Here is a 19,833-nt window from a genome sequence, read left to right on the forward strand (position 1 = left end):
GAAGAGACTCGTTTGGCCTTAAAAAAGGATGTTGATGAAGTTCATGCCGTTTCTAGAGCCGACAACAATGTAAGGCCATACAAACCACCCTATTTTTAGAAAAATAATGGTGGTGGAGGAAGAAAAATTATTTGCCATAATTGTAATGAACTGGGCCATATTCGTCTGGATTGTCCCAAGTTCAAAAAGAAGGTAGCTTCCATTGGAGAAATTCCTCCGAATGAAGATTCAAAGAAAGATGGAGACATAAAGGAGTCTATTGCTCATCTTATCGAAACTCTTCAACAATTCATGAAGGTGAACTCCACTCCATCATCCTCTACACCATCCACTTCCGTTGTCGCCATCTCATCCTTTCCAGGTATGACCGCTTGGATTCTTGACTCGGGTGCCTCCTTTCATATGACTCTGAATGCATCACTTTTGTCAAAACCAAGTCTCAATAAATTCAAATCATATGTTTTCACCGCCGATGGAACATCCTTAGATGAAGATATTGAAAACCTTGAGAAAAACTTATGATCAAAATAAAGAATTTTTTGTTCCCAAAATACGAATTATTCCAAAACTTAACCTAAATCTTTTTTACGTTTCTCAAATTACCGATTTTGAATGTAATGTCTCTTTTTCACCTACCCATTGCTATGTGCAGAATCTCCGGTCCGAGAAGCGGATTGGGCAAGGCCATAGAAGAGGAGATCTTTATTATATGGATTTTTTGTCTTTGTTATCCAAATCTTTTTGTAATCATGTTCAATCTAAAGATATTGAGACTTGGCACAAGAGGCTTGGACATCCTAGTATCTCCAAGTTGCATCTCTTTCCTTTCTTGGAAAAATTTTGTAATACAAATACACTTACATGCAATGATTGTATTCTTGAAAAAAATTCATTCGCTTCCGTATTCACATAGTAATTTTGTGTCAAAAAGACCTTTCAAACTTGTGTATTCTGATGTATGGGGGCCGGCACCCGTTATGTCTAAAGGAGGATACTCTTACTATGTTGTTTTTATTGATGACTTTACTAGATATACATGGGTATATGTTATTAAAAACAAATCCGATGTCTTTACTAATTTTAAAGAATTTCATGTTCTCATTCAAAATCAATTTCAAAATACTATAGCCATACTTAGATCCAATTCGGCAGGTGAGCACATGACTAAAGAATTTCAAAATTACCTCAAATTAAATGAAATTCTACATCAACGATCTTGTCCTAAGACTCAACAACAAAATGGTCTTGCGAAAAAAAAAACATAGACATTTAATTGAAATCACAAGAACACTTCTTATCTCTAAAAATGTTCCTAAGAATTTTTGGGCCGAAGCTCTTCTTACCGCAACATATCTTATAAATCGTATGCCCTTCTCTTCTTTAAAAAATGTATCACCATTTGAAAAATTATTCAAAATTACTCTAGATTTTAATAGACTAAGGATCTTTGGATGTAAATGCTTTGTGCTTGTTCAAGGACAAGACAAATTATCGCCAAAAGCACTTGAATGTGTGTTCATTGGCTATGGTGAAAATCAAAAGGGCTATAGGTGCTATGATATACAAAACAATAAACTCTATATGTCAAGAAATGTAAACTTTCTTGAAGAACAAAATGGTTTTGATATTCACACATCTAAAGAAGACATTGATTATTCCTTCTTATTTGACTTGGCTCCTAGAACGAAGTCCCATGATGCAATTATTTGTGATAATTCTTGTGATGGCATTTTGCATCATAATGATATGTCACAACATGATGATGGTTCTCGAAATGAGAACCTTAATAATATTAATGTATATACCCGGCGGTTAGGAAATGAACATCAATATGCCTTTGAAAGATATTCCCAAGATTTCTCTTTAGAAGAACCAGTTAAAGACAATCAACTTAGGAGATCCTCTCGTAATAGTAGACCACCACAAAAATTTGTGTCTTATGAATCTTTTTCACCTAACTATAGGACTTGTCTCATGTTAATACACTCCTATCATGAGTCCGCCTCATTTAAAGAAGCTAAGGATCATCTTCATTGGATTAAAGCCATGAAAATTGAATTAAAGACTCTTAACAAAGCCCAAACTTGGAGCATTATTCGCCAATCCTTTGGAAAAAAACAATTGGGTGTAGATGGGTTTATAAAGTTAAAACCAAATGTGATGGATCTCTAGAAAGATACAAAGCTCGGTTGGTTGTAAAAGGCTACGCCCAAGAATATGGGATTGATTATGAAGAAACATTTGCCCCAGTAGCTAGAATGACTAGTGTGCGAACTTTAATTGCCTTAGCTTCTATTAAACAATGGCCGATATATCAACTTGATGTTAAAAATGTTTTTTTAAATGAAACTCTATGTGAAGAAGTTCTTATGGATCCCCCGTCAGGTCTTGAAATTGGACAAGGGAATATCCTAAAATTAAATAAAACTCTCTATGGTCTTAAACAAGACTCAAAAGCTTGGTATGATCTCTTTAGCAAAGTAATTCTCGATAATGGTTTTTCTTCTTGTTATACTGATACTGCTTTGTTTGTTAAAAAATCTAACAAATACATAACAATTTTGTTACTATATGTGGATGACATGATCATCACAGGTAATGATAAAAAGGGTATTGAATTTATTAAAAATATTTTAAAAGAAAATTTTGATATGTCTGATCTTGGTTTTCTAAGGTACTTTTTAGGAATTGAAGTTGCATACTCTCCCAAGGGGTATGTCTTCTCTCAAATGAAGCTTGCCTCCGACATCATTACTCGGTTTGGGCTAACAGATGACAAGAAGGTTGAAACTCCAGAAGTGATCAACGCCAAGATGAAAGCCAGTGATGACAATCCTTTAGCAGATCCCACTCCTTATCGTCAGTTAATTGAGTCACTAACATATTTATCTATCACCAGGCCTGATATTTCTCATGTGATTCATAGTGCAAGCCAATTTCAGACTGCACCTTCTACTATTCACATGGTCGCAGTCACGAGGATTATCAGATATTTGAAAAACACTATAACTAAAGGATTATTTTTACCCTCCTCTTCACCTCTTACTTTACTTGTTTATACTGACTCTGATTGAGGAGGCAACTCCGATGATCGTATTTCTACCACAGGTTATTGTGTGTTCCTTGAAGAATCACTTATTTCATAGAGGTGTAAGAAGCAAGGTTTTAAAACCCGTGACTCGGGACTCGACTCGTTCTTTATTGACTCGTGAGTCGGCGGGTCAACTCGGTGACTCAGACCGGGTTTTGTTAACTTTTGATTTTAAAAGAAAAACAATTTATAATTTGTCTCAAACCATGTTTTTCAATAAACAAGAGATCCTTGGGTTGTGTTAAGGCATGTAATCACTGAAACTGGGAGAGAGATATGACTCTTTCTTAGGTTGCTTTTGAACTGATAACAATTGGCATCAACTAAATTAGCTTGGTTTTTGCTTGTATTACTTCCTGGGTTTGTCATTTTCTAGTTAAACCATTCATAGAGAGCAGTAGCATTAAAAAATGCATAGGCTGATCTCTGCCAGACTATCTCACAGGAATATTCCCAACTTACCAGTTACCTTTGTGTCATGCCCCCTTATACAGTATTCTTAATGAAAAATTGAACAATGGCATGCCATGTGTCCTTTTTGTTGTCCATGTGACCATATATAAATGTACATCCTTGACAAATGAACAAAGGTCATTAAAAGCAACTAATGTTGTAGCAAAAACTCTAGGATAGCCTGCTAAATAGCCTTCAAATTTCTTTTTTAGACAAAGGACTATGGAGTAAGGAAGAATAACTATGGTGTAAGTTGAAAAATATGAAATTAAGTGGCATGACAAAAATTCTCGAAAGAGATGCAACATATAAAATCCTGGTTGTTCACTCCCAAATAGAGCTAAAACTCTTTTCCCTATGAACACGGGCTCCTAATGTTGTAATGTTGTTTCTTATGAATTAGCGGGATTTTTGTATTTTGATGGTTCTATGCATTGTCAAGCAATCAAGAACTTATGTGAAGCTCTGTTGACATTTGTCTTATTGGTAGAAATTTATGGAAACGTTACGAATCCTCTCTTGAGTGACTTCTAGCTACTGGCTACCACAAGGCCAATTACCAGTTTCCAACATATACTTAGTTCCTTAATTTTATGCTTCTGATAATACATGATGAATATTATAGTTGATTATGCTATGATAGTGATACCTAGTACCTGTTACGAAGTTAACACACACACAGGGAAGATCCAAGAGCACACATACCACAAATCCAATGAACACATCAGTCCACCAAATCAGCCAACACAAGGACCACTAAGGACACACTTACAAGAGATCCTAAGGGTTTGTTTGATTGCTTGTCCAAGATTGGACAGACCCTTAGAACATATCAGACAAAACATGTGTTGTCTGTAACAACCGTACTTCATCCCATGTTTGTTTCAACTCAAATAAAAAAACAAATTTCAAACATCCCAGAACTCGCCCGAGTCAGGTCGAGTCAAGCCCGAGTCTTGGCAAGCCGAGTTTGCCTTGCCGGGTTGACTCGTTGGAAGGCCGAGCCGAGCCGAGTCAACGAGTTGACTCGGCGAGTTTTAAAACCATGGTAAGAAGCAACAAAAAGTATCTCTCTCTTCTAAAGAAGCAAAGTATCGAGCGATGGCAACCACCACCACTAAGATTGTATAGTTAAGAAGCTTGCTTAAAGATATGGGTGTCTCATTCTTAACTCCTTCAAAGTTGTGTTGTGACAACAAGAGTTCTATTTATATTGCCAGCAACCACACCTTCTATGAATTGTGTTCGTGATGAGTTCCTACGGGGCACCATTCAACTTCCATATGTTCCTACCGAATTTCAATTGGCAGGCTTCTTCACCAAAGCATTGTCATCGCCTCGTTTTTACTTTCTCCTTAGCAAACTCTCGGTGATCTCTCTGTGTGTTTGAGGGGGGTGTTAAAATATGCTATATATATTTATATATATAGATTATGACACATACACATATACTTTACGTGTATATGTTTACGTGTCTATCTACATATATAAATATATGTATTCCCTTTGTAATACTCACTAGGGGTAAAATAGAAATTTTACTATTTCACACCATATGTAAATTTATACATTTTCCTTTTTTCCTTTTTCCTTTTTCCTTGGAAAAGCCCCCTTAAGGGACGTTGGAGCCTCCAACGGTCACTTTTGTGACCGTTGGAAGGGCTCCAACGTCCCTTAGGAGCCCTTCCTATTAAGACTGTATCATAAACTGGATCAGGTTTTCCAGTGTGGGTCAGGTTCTCCAATGTAACTTTATGTTTGGGTATGGATCCAAATATTTGGTCCAACCCAGTTACTGTTTTGTATATGTATATATAAACATAAAGTAGGGCACGACTTCAATTGTGAAGTCCCCCCTTTGCTGCCGCAGCTCTCTCTCTCTCTCTCTCTCTCTCTCTCTCTCTCTCTCTCTCTCTCTCTCACGTTCCAGCAAGATCGAGTGGGCCATTCTCACATGGTATCAGAGCAGGCTTCTGCACGGTGAATCGACTCCGAAGGGCGTGTCTAGCAAGATCGACACTGCAGGTGCTGTTCCGTCTAGGGCTATCCAGCGAGATCAACGTCCAAGGTGTTTCTTCTTCCAGGTTCTTCTATCTGCCTTTCCCTTCCATTTCTGTCTTCATCCAGCTTTTCCCTCTCTGTTTAGTCATTGTTCCTTTTTGTTTTCTTCCAAACTATCGGTTCAGATCTGATCATAGATCTGTTCGATTTGATCGATAGATTTGACCCTGCGTGACTGCTGCCCTCTTTATCTACCTTTTCTTCCTTTTGTTTATCACGTCTGATTTGGATCAGACTGTCGAACCCAAAGGCTATCTGAAATCCGAATCTGCCCAAACATGGGTTCTGATATCAGATTTGGTATTAAGCTGAAAACAGCCATCAACTGTTTAGGTTCATATATTGTGCTTTGGTTGTTGCATTTGTTTCATTCAAGTCTAAAATCAAGATCAGATCTAATCCAAAGATCAGATCTGTTTTCTTAATTGTTGTTGTTTCTTCGTCTGTCATGGTTAGATCTGAGTTCACTTCAGATCTGAAGCGAATCAGATTTTAATTTCTTCCCGATCCAGTTTCACTCCTTTATTCTTGATTTCTGGTCATTCCTTCAAGATCTAAAATACCTATTCCTTTATTCTTTATTCTTCATTTAATCTGGTCTGAATTTATTTCAGATCTAAAGTCATTCCTTAAGTGTTTGTCAGCAGTCAGCTACTTTACAGTTCAGTTTTCATGGATTCTGTTACCCTGCCATCTAGTTTTCTAGGACAACTTATCTCAGACAAACTGAGTAACAATAATTATTTAACCTGGAAGAGGCAGATACTGCCTTTCATTAAGAGCCTCAATCTCTATGGACACCTAGATGGAACGATCTCTGCACCACCGGAATTTATTGTGCAGGAAATTATGGACGATAAGGGAGAGACTTCTAACAAGTTGATTCGAAATCTTGAATTCACCACTTGGAGAAAACGAGATCAAGCTGTTGTAGCCTACATTACCTCTACTCTTTCGCAAGAGGTTCTTGTAGGTATTCCAGATGAGTGTTCAGCAATGGAGTTGTGGGAACAACTTGCGAAGACCTATTCTCAAATCTCAGAGGCAAGAATTATGCATTTGAAGAGGGAGTTTCAACTCCTAAAGAAAGAAAGCAAGACTGTTACAGAGTATATGAACAAGGTGAAGATCATCACAGATCAATTGGCTATGGTGGGTTGTGTGATTTCTGATAAGGACAAAGTTCAACAAGCGCTAAACGGGCTTGGATCAGATTATCATATGTTGGTAACATCTCTCTTGTGTCTTTCTTCACTTCCTAACTTTGAGGATCTTCGAGCAAAAATACTACAATATGAAATTTCCATTAAAGGAGAAGATGTAGGCAACAATTGAGGAAGCCAAGAAGTATTGTTTACAGGGACAAATTCAGGGAGAGGACGTGGCCACTTCCGAGGAAGACATGGACAGATAAGAAATAATCAAGGGGGGCGTGGATTGTTGCCCACGCCTAGCATGCCGTCAGGTAGTTTTTCGGGAAATCACAATTTCAAAAATGTTCCAACTTGCTATTTGTGCAACAAAAAGGGACATATCAAGGCAAATTGTTGGCACAACCCGCAAAACAAAGGGAAAATGAATGTCACAGGGTCGTCAAGCAAGGGAAAAGCTGGAGGAACTCAATGGAATGAAGACAATGTCAAGAGTCTTTTAATATCAGCTTTGTCAGGATTGAATTTCAAACAGGGTGATCAGGGAACTTGGTATATTGATTCTGGAGCTGCAGCCCACGTGACAGGTGATATTGGTAAGATTTTGAAACCCATCCCTTATCATGGAAATGCAAGTATTAAAACTGGAGATGGAGCTCTCCATCCAATAACTTACACTGGAAACGTGAATATTCCTCTTTCCGATGGTTCCCTAAAATTGTCCAATGTTTTTCATTCCCCTAATATTGTCAAAAATATCATTTCCGTTTCTAAATTGGTTGATGACATTCATTCTTGCATCGAATTTACTCATTCTTCTGTCTGTGTCAAGGATCCACTCACGAAGAAGACGCTCGTTGAGGGAGAGCGAAAGGGAAATATGTATATCCTCAAAGAGACTTCTTCACTTGTTCGTAGAGCTGGATCAAAATCGTCAATTGGTCAACCATTCAAATTGGATTCATCTAAGGATTGTTTGAGTTTGTCTTTGTACAATAAGCCAAATATTTGGCATTGTCGTTTGGGTCATTGTAATAATTCTTCTCTTAAGAAACTTGTGTCAAGCGGTCTTATTTCAAGATCAAGTCTGTATAATAAGGTTGATGGTTTTCTTTGTTCTAGTTGTCAGTTGTGTAAGAGTCATGTACTTCCCTTCAATTCAATAAATGAAAGAGCTTCTTTTCTTTTTTAACTTATTCATTCTGATGATTGGGGACCTGCTCCACAACCCTCTTTGTCTGGCAGTCGCTACTATGTCACATTCATTGATAGTTATTCCAGATATACTTGGATTTATTTTATGAAATACAAGTCTGAGGTATTCAAATTCTTTCGTTTATTTCATGCTCTTGTTGTCAATCAATTCTCGACAAGTATTCAACAATTTCAGTGTGACGGAGGGGGAGAGTATCTATCAAAGGAATTTACTGAATTTCTTCAAAACAACGGGATAAGGCGTAGAATATCTTGCCCACACACACCACAACAAAATGGGGTTGCGGAAAGAAAACATCGTCATATTGTTGAAAGTGCCATAAGTATGCTGCATGACACTCATATTTCTTTAAGTCTTTGGACAGAAACTTTCCACTCTGCGGTTTATGTAATAAATCGTTTACCGATGAAAATGTTGAATAATTTGACTCCTTATTTCGTGTTGTTTGGTACCCAGCCTCAATACAATCAACTACGAGTGTTTGGATGTATATGCTATGTTCACATTGACAGTTCCCAGCGTAACAAATTTCAGGATAAAGCTTGTAGATGCAGGTTTGTTGGGTATGCTGAAGAGTATAAAGGATATCGATGCTATGATCCAGACACTCGACGCATTAAAATCTCACGAAACGTTGTCTTTGATGAGAACAATGTTCAGATCTTGAACAAAGAAGCAAGGGTTACTAAGGAGGAAGAAAGCTATCAGCCGTGGCTAGCGAATGAATTATTTGATCAGCTAGAGATGGATAACTCTGCTCCATGTCACACAGTAATAGATGAGTGTGAGCCCATGGAAACCAATGCAGAACCTAGTGGAAACATGTTGACAGTTGCTCAGGGATCTACTGTGCCTCCCATCGCAGAAGAAACCCTGACATCTGGTACTGCTCGTCCAGATGGCAGAAGATTCAAAGGGGCAATGTATGTCAGGAGAAGGGACACACCCCACATAACTGAGCATGTCAGACGTTCGGAAAGGATCAAACACCCTATTGAAAGATGGGTAAGCTATGAGAATTTTTCCACAGAAATGCAGTTATTCGTTGCACAGGTTGAAAAACAAGAAGAACCCATCGATTTCTCCCAAGCCTCCTTGTCATCAAAATGGGCAGATGCTATGAATGAAGAAATGGGAGCCTTGCATGAATGTATGAATGTAGGACCTGGGAAATAGTTCCTAGGCCTCCTGATAAGAATGTTGTAGGGTCTAAGTGGGTATATAAAATTAAGTACAAACCTGACGGATCCATTGAAAGATATAAGGCAAGACTAGTCGCTAAAGGCTTCACACAAGCATACGGAGAAGACTATGACGAGACCTTTAGTCTAGTTGTAAAAATGGGAACCATTCGACTTGTGTTATCCTTGGCGGTTCAGCATGTATGGTCTCTAAGTCAACTTGATGTTAAAAATGCATTCTTACATGGCGATCTAAAGGAGGAAGTTTACATGGAGCAGCCTCTTGGTTATGTAGAAAACAATCCTGAGACACATGTTTGCAGGTTGCGACGAGCTATTTATGGACTAAAACAAGCATCTCGGTCATGGTTTGACAGTTTCTTCATTGAAGTACAACGATATGGATTTGTCCGTTCTCAACTTGATCATTCATTGTTCATCTTTCGAGAACATCAGGTCAACACCTTACTTCTCATATATGTAGATAACATTATTATTACAGGAAGTTCTTGCAAGCATATAGAGGCTACAAAGAACCTATTGAATCAGAAGTTCAAGATGAAGGACCTGGGTGTCCTACGATATTTCTTGGGGGTTGAAGTGGATCGACAAAATACTAGCCTCTTGTTGACCCAACACAAGTATGCTCTGGATCTTCTGGAGAAGTCAGAAATAAAGAACTGCAAGCCATTGAATACTCCTAGCATGTTAAACCATAAACTCAGTGCTCAAGATGGAGAGATCTATGAGGACCCGAAATATTATCGTCGCTTAGTTGGGATGCTTCAATATCTTACTTTTACGAGGCCGGATATTGTATATGCAGTGAATCAAGTCTCTCAGTTCATGCACGATCCATGTACAGAACACATGAATGCAGTTAAAAGAATTCTTCGGTACTTGAAGGGTACTCTTGGAGATGGGCTTGTTTATCGTCAATTAAAGGCAAAAGGAGAACATAGACCACTAGAAGTGTATGCAGATGCAGATTGGGCAGGAGATCCAGACGATAGAAAGTCAGTCTCTGGGTATTGTGTGTATGTTGATGAAAACTTAATAGCATGGAGTAGTCGGAAGCAACGTGCTCTTGCGCGTTCAAGTACAGAAGCTGAGTACCGATCCATGGCCTCTGCCACTGCCGAAGTTACATGGTTAAGACATTTATTAACAGAGATAGGAGAAAAAGTGAAGGTTACGAATCTGTTTTGCGATAATCAAAGTGCCATTCAAATTGCTTTCAATCCTATCCACCATGGTCGAACGAAACACATAGAGATCGATCAACATTTTGTCCGACAGAAGGTAGAGGACAAAGAAGTTATTCCAGTCTATGTACCAACAGAAGATCAAGTTGTTGATCTACTTACCAAAGGACTTACGAGTGAGCGGTTTTGGTATCTCAAAGGCAAGTTGTCCATGGTACAGGACCATGCACAACTTGAGGGAGGGTATTAAGACTGTATCATAAACTGGATCGGGTTTTCCAGTGTGGGTCGGGTTCTCCAATGTAACTTGTAACTTTATGTCTGGGTATGGATCCAAATATTTGGTCCAACCCAGTTACTGTTTTGTATATGTATATATAAACATAAAGTAGGGCACGACTTCAATTGTGAAGTCCCCCTTTGCTGTCGCAGCTCTCTCTCTCTCTCACGCCTCATTCTCACGTTCCAGCAAGATCGAGTGGGCCATTCTCACACTTCCAAGGGTCCTCTCCTTGTGCCTATAAATAAAGGGGTTTCCCCCATTGTAATGTATGCTTCTTTGAAGCCTTCTTGAGTGGAATATATTTTTTTCTCTTCTTTTGGGTGTTTTTCCACTTTTATGGTTTTGTTGTAATCTTGTCCATTAGTGGCTATTTGCGTATGTGTGTGCTCTCTTGTTTGCTCTTGGAGATATTGCTCCTCTTATTCGGCACTTATGGTCCATATAAACTTATTCATTAGGTTTATCATTAAGAAAAATATTTTTGACATCTAACAGATAAATGGGCCACTGTTGGATTAGGGTTCTAACACTAGTCATCATTGCTAGGGAGGGAAAGGTTTTTCATAATCAATATCATACTTTTGAGAGTATCCTTAACAACTAGCCTTGCTTTGTATTTTTCTTAAATTTCATCACTCTTAGTTTTAACTTTAAACACCCATCTAGACCCTATGGGCTTCTTTCCTAAAGGTAGGTTAACTTCCCAAGTATTGGCTCTACGGAGGGCATCTAGTCCAACGTTCATGACATCAATCCATTGAGGGTAGTTTTTAGCTTCATTATAGTTTGATGGCCCATGATAAAAGTAGATTAATACTAAACATGCTCTATAGTTGGGAGAAAAATACTTATAAGATACCAACCTATTAGGTGATATGTAAACATATTTAGATCTTCTAAGATTTGGTTCTTCTATAGGTTGTCCTTGAGAGTATTTTTCAAGAGCACACGATTGACCCTCTTGCTTACGCCAGGTATAAACACGCATTTCATTAGATGGACCTTCATTAGAAGCATGCACATCGTGTATATCATAAGATGGATCTAATGAATTATCATGCACATCATCACATTTAATGTCAACATGATCCTCTTCACAATCAATTGATCCGTGTATACCATATCCTTCCTTAGGCAAGATATCAAATAGAAAAGAGTAGGAGACTTCCTCTTTAATCTTAGTTTTATCAAATTCATTTTCATTTTTTAAAAAAGTCATATATCTAGAAACATACAATTTATCATTTTTTAAATCATAACACCTAACCTATATCCTTTTTTGTTTTTCTCCATAGCAATAAGAAAACACATTCAATAGCCATTAGTGAAAGTTTGTCATTCCTATGGGTAAGGACAAAACACTTACATCCAAAGACCTTTAATCTTTTAAAATTCGCAGTTATGTTAAATAATTTTTTTAAAGGAAAAACATTTTGCAAAGAGGAAGAAGGCATTCTATTTATCAAATATATGGAAGTTAAAACGACTTCGGCCCAAAAATTCTTAGAAACATCCTTTGAAATGAGAAGAGTCCTAGTGATTTCTATAATATGCATATGTTTCCTCTCCACTAGACCATTTTGTTGATGAGTTCTAGGACAAGATCTTTGATGAAAAATTTCATTTTGTTTTAAACATTCTTAAAAATATTTTGACATAAATTCTCCCCTTGAATCAGATCTAAAATAGAAATGTTGCTTTAAAAATGATTTTTAACAAGCATGTGAAATTCCTTAAAATAGGAAAATACGTCTTGATTTAAATCTAAGGAAATAGATCCACACATATCTAGTAAAGTCACCAATGAACACAACATAATGTGAGTAGCCACCTTTAGACATGACCGGAGAAGGTCCCCATACATCTAAATGCACCAACTCAAAAGGTCTTTTGGATATAAAAGTTCTATTGAAAAATGAAAAAGACTTTATCTTTCCAAAAATACAATATTTGTATGTAAAATCATTTTCATTACAATTTTTTTTCAAAAAAAGAAAAAGATACAATTTTGATAAGCTCAGATGTCCAAGTCTTTTGTGCTAAAGTTATAATATTTTTTTCTTGATCATAATTACAAAAAGATTTGAGAGGAATAGACAAAAAATCCATGAAGTAGAGATATCTCTTATGGTCTTGCCCAAACAACTTCCCTTACTGGAGATCCCACACGAAGCAACCCTTAAATGAGAAGGAGATTTCACATCCATGATAAGAAATTTGTGAAACGAAAAATAAATTTAAATTCAATTTAGAAACAACTCTCGCTTTAGGAACAAAGAATTTTTTAAATTCTTTTTCAAATTGTCAATACCTTGAATTTTTAAAGAAGTTTCTTCGGCGGTAGAAACACATGTTAAGAATGGGTTAGTGCCTATATCGGATATAAGAGATGCATGGGGAGTAATGTGGAAAGAGGCCCCCGAGTCAAGAATCTAAGAGGACATACCCGAAAGGGAGGATGATGATATCATGTACAGGATGTTGAAGGTGATGTCTTAAAAAATTATTGAAGTGCCCCCGCCAATTGTGCAATGGAAAAGTCTTTGAGTTCACCTCTTTCTTGTTTATCTCATTGCTGATTTTGGATAAGGGATCTCCAACGAAAGCCACTGTGGTCTTTAACTTTGGGCAAGCCGGCTTGATATGCCCCAACTCATTCCAAAAATGACAAATAATCCTCCTTGGTCCTCCGTTGTTTTGATTCCCAGAGTATGAAGGTTTGCAAGTCTTCACATTGTTCTTGGGTCTAGCGACTTCCAACACTTCAACTCCTTCCTTGGTCATGACGAGATGAGTCTCTCAAGTGCTTCATTCAACGCAATAACATAAGATCTATGAAGGAGAGACACCCACACTTGTTAAAATTTCGAAAAAAGGCCACACAGAAATTGGAAAAAATATTCTTTTTCCATTTGCCTTGCTCTAAGTTCAATGGTGGATCCCTCCCATCAAGGCTCAAAAAGCGCAAGCTCATCCCATAATGGGGACAAGACACGCTCATGTCTAAGACATATCTCCTTGCTTGGTAGATTTAACCTTTTCTTGCAAGAAGTATTGTCGCGCAAGAACCTTTTGAGTGTGCATCCCTTTCAATAAGGTTCATGCTTCATTTGCCTTTTTTAATTTAGTTAGATTTGCACATATTTTTAACTCCATATTATTCATGAACCATGCCAAAATCTTGGCATGTTCACCCTCTCAATCTTTCATTTTTGTTTGATATTCTTGAATTGCCTTGGTTCTTTCGTCTCCTTCAAGCATTTTCATTTAGTCTCCTTTTTTGTGAGTTTAAGTTGTGGCTCGAGAGTCATGCCATAAACATAACCCCAAAGCTTCTTTCCTTTGAGGTGGTTATTTATCACTGTGGCCTACGTCAAGTAGTTCGTCCCATTTAGCTTGGACAACTCAATCTTAGACTCATGATCAGCCATGATGGAGTAAAAGTAAAGAGAAGGCGAAAGGTGGAAAGAAGAAGGATGACACAAGCACAACAAGCACGATCACCACGAGCACCCAATCACCAAGGCCCAAAGGTCAAGATTCCAAGGGCTCTTATACGATGTAATGAAAACACAAATACAAGAACAATCACAAAGCTCATAAGAGCACACAATGTAGGGCAAAAGCACAAAGCTACAAAGGCAATACACAAGCCTCTAATGGGCAATAGTATACAAGGGCACACTTCACAATAGCTCACAAAAATACACAAGAGTGCACTCAAAATATAAAAATTAATATTTTATTCACTTAGAAAATGCTTAAGAGAAGCATACTTTCAATATGGGAAAGATCTCATTTATATACAACAAAGGGGAGGCAAGAGGGTTAGTCCCAATGGCTACATAAAATAAAAAGAAAAAAAAGAAAAGTTAAAAATGCAAAACTGCCCCTAACGGGCAGGGCCTATTACATAAGGTAAAATGACAAAAATGCCTCTAGAGGGCATGACCTATAACATGGATAAAAAATACATAAATGTATTAATATTAATACATACCAGAGTTACCGGAAGCTTCTTAGGTAAGTGGGAAGCTCGCTTCCCGAAAACTCGCTTCGAAAGCGTGATACTCCTCGCTTTCGAAACTTCATGAGAATCTCTATTCCCCCACGCTTCTTCTATGCTTCCCACACACATGGTCTATGCTTCCTATATGCTTTTCTCACGTTTCTTTTCATGTATTTTCTCTCACGCATTCACTCACTTTCCATGTACTTTCTTTAAATTAGTAACCATCATTGTTAGATTTTAACAAAAATTTAACTCTTTTACTAAAAAATCATGAAATATAAGAATGAATAATTTTATTTTAGTTTTTATTTGTTTCGTGTTTGATTCCTATTCAATTACCATATTGCTTTATTTTTTTAAATATTTTGCTTTTAAATTGATACTTCGTTTCCCGCTTCCTATAAATTTTAAAATGCTTTGCTTCTCGCTTCTCGCTTCTCACTTCTCGCTTCCGCTTTCGTTTCCGTTTCCGTTTCCGTTTCCTGCTTCCGCTTCCTAGTTTGGCAACCTTGATACATACATATACACATCATGTGTGTGTGTGTGTATATATATATATATATTAAATTGTAAGCCCCGAGGCATAAAGTGTAAGCCTCAAAAATATAATTTAAAAAATTAAAAAATTATTTAAAAATACAAATAAAAGAAATGCCTTATTGATGAAACAACAACCAATAAAAAATAGAAGATCTCAAATAAATACCGACAAATATGAGAATAACATGTAAAAGAATAAATTCTCAGACAAATTTCTAAATCCTACACACAAAATTCATCTAAAGTTCTAATTTCTAAACAAACATCAAGCTAGTTTTTCAGGTATACTTGATTGAAATATTAGCTTTATTAAACAACTAAAATCAGCTCAAGACATTAACCATATATTCAGCATGAAAATAAGCACTATCCAACAAACATTTCCATCTACTTGTTAAACAATTATATAACAATAAAGAGAACATGCAATTTCAAATCCAGCAACAACATGATGAACTCAAACCAGCAAAACAACCAAGCCAAGTACCCACAGTTTCCTATAGACTATAAAGAAACAGAACAACAAGAAAAAGAAGGGAAGAAGGAGGAAGAGGAGGAGGAAGGGACCGAAAGAAAAAGACTGAAAGAAGAAGGAGATCGGAAGATGAAGAAGAAGAAGAACAACAAAAGAAGAAGGGAAGAAGAACAAGACGGAAAGAAGAAGAGAAGAAGGAGAACATAAGAAGAAGAGACCGAGAGAGAGAGAGAGAGAGAAAGGTGTGTTCCTGGTGGCCCTCCTCTTCCTTCTTCCTTTCGGCAGGAGAGAGAGAGAGAGGTCCGTTCGTGGTGGGCCTCCTCCTCCTTCCTTTCAGCAGGAGAGAGAGAGGGAGGGGAGTGCCTAGTCCATCGGGCCACCACCTATTCCTTTTTTTTACTTATTAAATTTGGGTCAAATGGAGAGTGGCATGAGGCACACGCCTCAGGCCAGTTGCGCTAAACCTATCTGCCTGAAGGCATAAAGTGCTTCGCCTTGAGGCAAGGCACACTTTTTGTGCCTTGAGGCACGCTTTCACAACACTGCAACTTAACAAGAATGTCTCACATAAAAAGGCTGAGAAAATAAATACAGGAAAGAAATTAATGAGAGATAGAACAAAAGATTTACTCAAATATAACCAGAAGTCACAAGCAAAGGACATCATGCAACTATCTTTTATGCATCCATTGGAGTATGAGCAATTCAATTTGACAAGGCAGGAGATGAAAATTTTAGAAGGGTCCACAAGAAGCAACACAAAATTAGGAAGGTGGTAAGCACAGGCTAAGAAGTATTGATAAAAAGAAAAGAAACACTTAGAGAAGTTGATGTCAGGATAAGCACATGATAAAACAAGACACTGTTTAACAGTAAGAGACAACTGTTCTACATCTAAGATAATGGCACATCAACATTTCAAAGAATAGGCATAGACAACTATAATTCTGCTGTAACCCATCTAGTCACTCAAAATTTAGATAATAACAGTAAAAGAGTTAGCATGTGGTATGTCAAGTACACTGTGACTTGAACAGTAGATGCTGAATTTTTCTATGGACAAAATATAAAAATGAAGCTGTCAAAATACATACGTCTGCTTTGTCTCAGTGGCTAAAATTCTTTTCTCAGGGTCTTCAGTTAGGAATGCCCAAGAGAAGACAAATATCAGGACAAGATACTCCAAGGAATAAGATACACAACTTCGACCCGATTTAGATTATTAACTACAACACCAAACTGATTATGCACAAGGAAGAATAAATTGAGAAGATAATCAACAAATGCTGCTTGGATACTCCTATCTCGATTTCAGATCACAGTAAACGCAAGCAAATGTGACCTATATTTAGAAATGATACGGAAACAGAAACCGAAGGACAAAAAAGAATTCGTGATTGCCAAGAATCAAATAGAAAAACAGAGGAAGCAACCACGTTCTACAGAGGATATCTTCAAATTTCAATGCACGTGCGTGCACATTGTGCAAACATGATCGAAGCATGAAGAATTCAATTGAGTTTCAAACATTAACAATTGCACCAACCAATTCACTTTCAATTTCCTCTAAGACATATATAAGGTTAACAAATTTGGCATCTAACAAAAAAAAAGAGACAGTCCATGGCAAAAAGCTGGTACAACAGATGCAAATTCTATAGGCAAAGAAAGCACAATATATAGCATAAGCAAGAGTATCACAAGGAACGAAAACAGAGGCTAAAAGGAAGAATAAGAATGGGATATAAAACGAAAAAGGAATTACATGTGTTCAATTAAAAAGCCAACCAAAAGGGCCATAAAAAAACCATTAGTAAATCAGATCCAATCTAATTTATCAAGAGCAGTTAAATCTTAAGATTTGAGCGTTCCACATTTCTTTCCACGAGCAGGGAAACGCCAAGACTGGAAGGTTTAGGATTTCAGTGTCAAACCATAAAAACCCAGATGAACAAATACATAAGAAAGAATTTCAATTCCCTTTAACCAATCCAACCCATAAGAAAACTCAAGAACAATAAATGATAAAGAGATGGTCACACATATATACCTGATTAGCAAACCCCCAGAAGAGAACAGAGATAACCACACTACCCCAAAGCTCAGCCATGACATAGAAGAGGCAGAAACTCCAAATCCTAAGAATAGCAATTGGGCCAAGGAACCTTGGCCCCAGTGCTTCCAGAAGCCTATCAGCCAAAGCTATAGGATGAATATAGTTGCTAAGAGGATAAAGAACAAAACCAAAGATCCCAAAGAAAGCAATGAATGGAAGGATAACAGTGTAGAAAAGGGCCTCCTTTGACAGAACATTTGCAAGATTGGAGTACAGAATCATGAACCCAAAAGCCATCGGGAGGTTCACCCAAGTCTTAAGAAAGGGGATAATCTCTGCACTGCTCCCCTTGGCCGTCACCACAAGCACATCCTTGGTGTCCCTGAGGATGGTGTAGTTGAAAAGGATGCAAAAGAACATCAACCCAAGCGGGACTATCTTCTTCAGTGTCACAACATCCACCCCCAAGAATTTGTTGGGTTTCTGAATCTCCCCCCCACCATCACCAGAAAACACCGCACCAGATGCTGCTGCCCTGCAAATCTGCAGCCTCCCATCATCCCTTGACCTCAAAGGTTGAACCTTTCCCCTGTTTCTGATCCCATGCAAGGAGTTTAGCAGGCCCTTGCCTTCAAATGATGAAAGGTTGCAGATGGGGATGGTGGGTCTGAAACTCAGCCTGGTTTTCAGCCTCTTTGAGGGAGGCTGGGCTTTTGGGTGTGAAGGCAGATGGGAGAACCCATGCGTCTGGATGAGAGCCTCCATCCCTTTGAGATAAACCAGGCTGACGAAGAAGGGAAAGAGGGAATAGAGGTATTTGAAGGGAGGGGGTGCTGCTCTAAAGGAAAGATGGTGGCTTAAGAAAATAATAATATAATTATATCAGGGTTAGGACTAAAAAAGTGTTTTAATTAACTATGAGGAAAAATCCGTCTGACGCCAGTATTGAAATAAGAAAAAGAAAGAAACATGCAACTCATGCAAATGCAAGTAGTATGAGTGAGAGAGAGAGAGAGAGAGAGAGTTAGGGTTTTTTAACATAACATTTTGCAATAAAGATGAGACAATGGAGTTAGTGCTCTTAATTAAATGACCAACTTGTCACTAACTTCTGTGTGTGAATTCCACTTGCTTCACTTTTGTCCTTTTTTGGGTTTTAGTGAGATCACCAATATGCCCTTCAAAGCGGTGAGATATTTTTGCTGCTTCCTTTTTCTGCCAAAATATCCTTGTTTCAGCACGGAAACAGGGTGCCACTTTTATTTTTCTTAATTATTTATAACCATCAGGTTTAATTACAACGGTTGTAGAAAAAGTTGAATGGAAGGAAGAGATTGTGGTTTAAATGAAAATGAAGCTCATTATAGCAAGGATAAGGTAGGGACATAGGGCTCATATCATGTGCAGCCCATAATGTTATCAAAATCGAATCGAGCTGCCCACAAGGGCTCCGCTCATCTGGTAAGGGAAACTTGTGAATATTGACGGGTCGTCACAATTTCGAAATTCATGGGTGGCGTCTCGAAGCTGGGTGTACTCCCCAATGAGCAGGGAGGACAAGGGTTTTACCAACCGAAGCCCAGCCAAGGTGCAGTCTCCCTTGGATTATTCAAAAAGTTTGAATCCAGCGGGACTCAATCGATTGCTTCAGGCTTGAATCGGACCAGGCCCTACTCCAAAAATTCTGTCAATTCAATCCGAGTTGGGAGAATCAAGCTGCATAGGAGGTTGAATCTGCCTTTTCTTATTTTTTGTGTTATTTATTTTTATTTATTGTTTTTTATGTTTTTTAATTAAAAATTCAATATACCATTTAAACCCTCTTCGATTTGAGCCTAAATCGACCGATTCTCTAGGATCTTTTTTGAAAATCGATCAAGTTTGAAACCAAATTTGACAACACTGCCCAGTAGGATTTGAGAATCAAAACAATTAGCATTAGGCTTGGTCAATTGGAATGTGTACGTGACGCTTGTTCTTTTCTATGGAGGGCAGCAGTACAAGTGTTTGGTGAGAAATTGACAATGAGCAAAACGAGAGTGTTTCAAACCCACATTCTAATTCATTCATTTTCTCTTTTTACCATTCAAACAAGGAAAACTGAAATCT

General features: G+C 37.7%; 1 protein-coding gene across 1 annotated transcript in view; it reads right to left on the reverse strand.

Moving 5' to 3' along the window:
- Nucleotides 1-18,540, reverse strand: part of LOC149815149 (ADP,ATP carrier protein 1, chloroplastic-like) — a 30,607-nt gene extending 12,067 nt beyond the window's left edge. Inside the window, exon 1 of the mRNA XM_089989815.1 lies at nucleotides 17,719-18,540. Coding sequence (XP_089845941.1) covers nucleotides 17,719-18,489 — 771 coding nt within the window. The 5' untranslated portion in view covers nucleotides 18,490-18,540. The remainder of the gene's footprint in view (nucleotides 1-17,718) is intronic.
- Between the last annotated feature and the right edge of the window lie 1,293 nt (nucleotides 18,541-19,833).

This window comes from Nuphar pumila, chromosome 15, assembly GCF_984573655.1.
Source record: "Nuphar pumila chromosome 15, dmNupPumi1.hap1.1, whole genome shotgun sequence".
In the NCBI taxonomy this organism is placed as follows: Eukaryota; Viridiplantae; Streptophyta; class Magnoliopsida; order Nymphaeales; family Nymphaeaceae; genus Nuphar; species Nuphar pumila.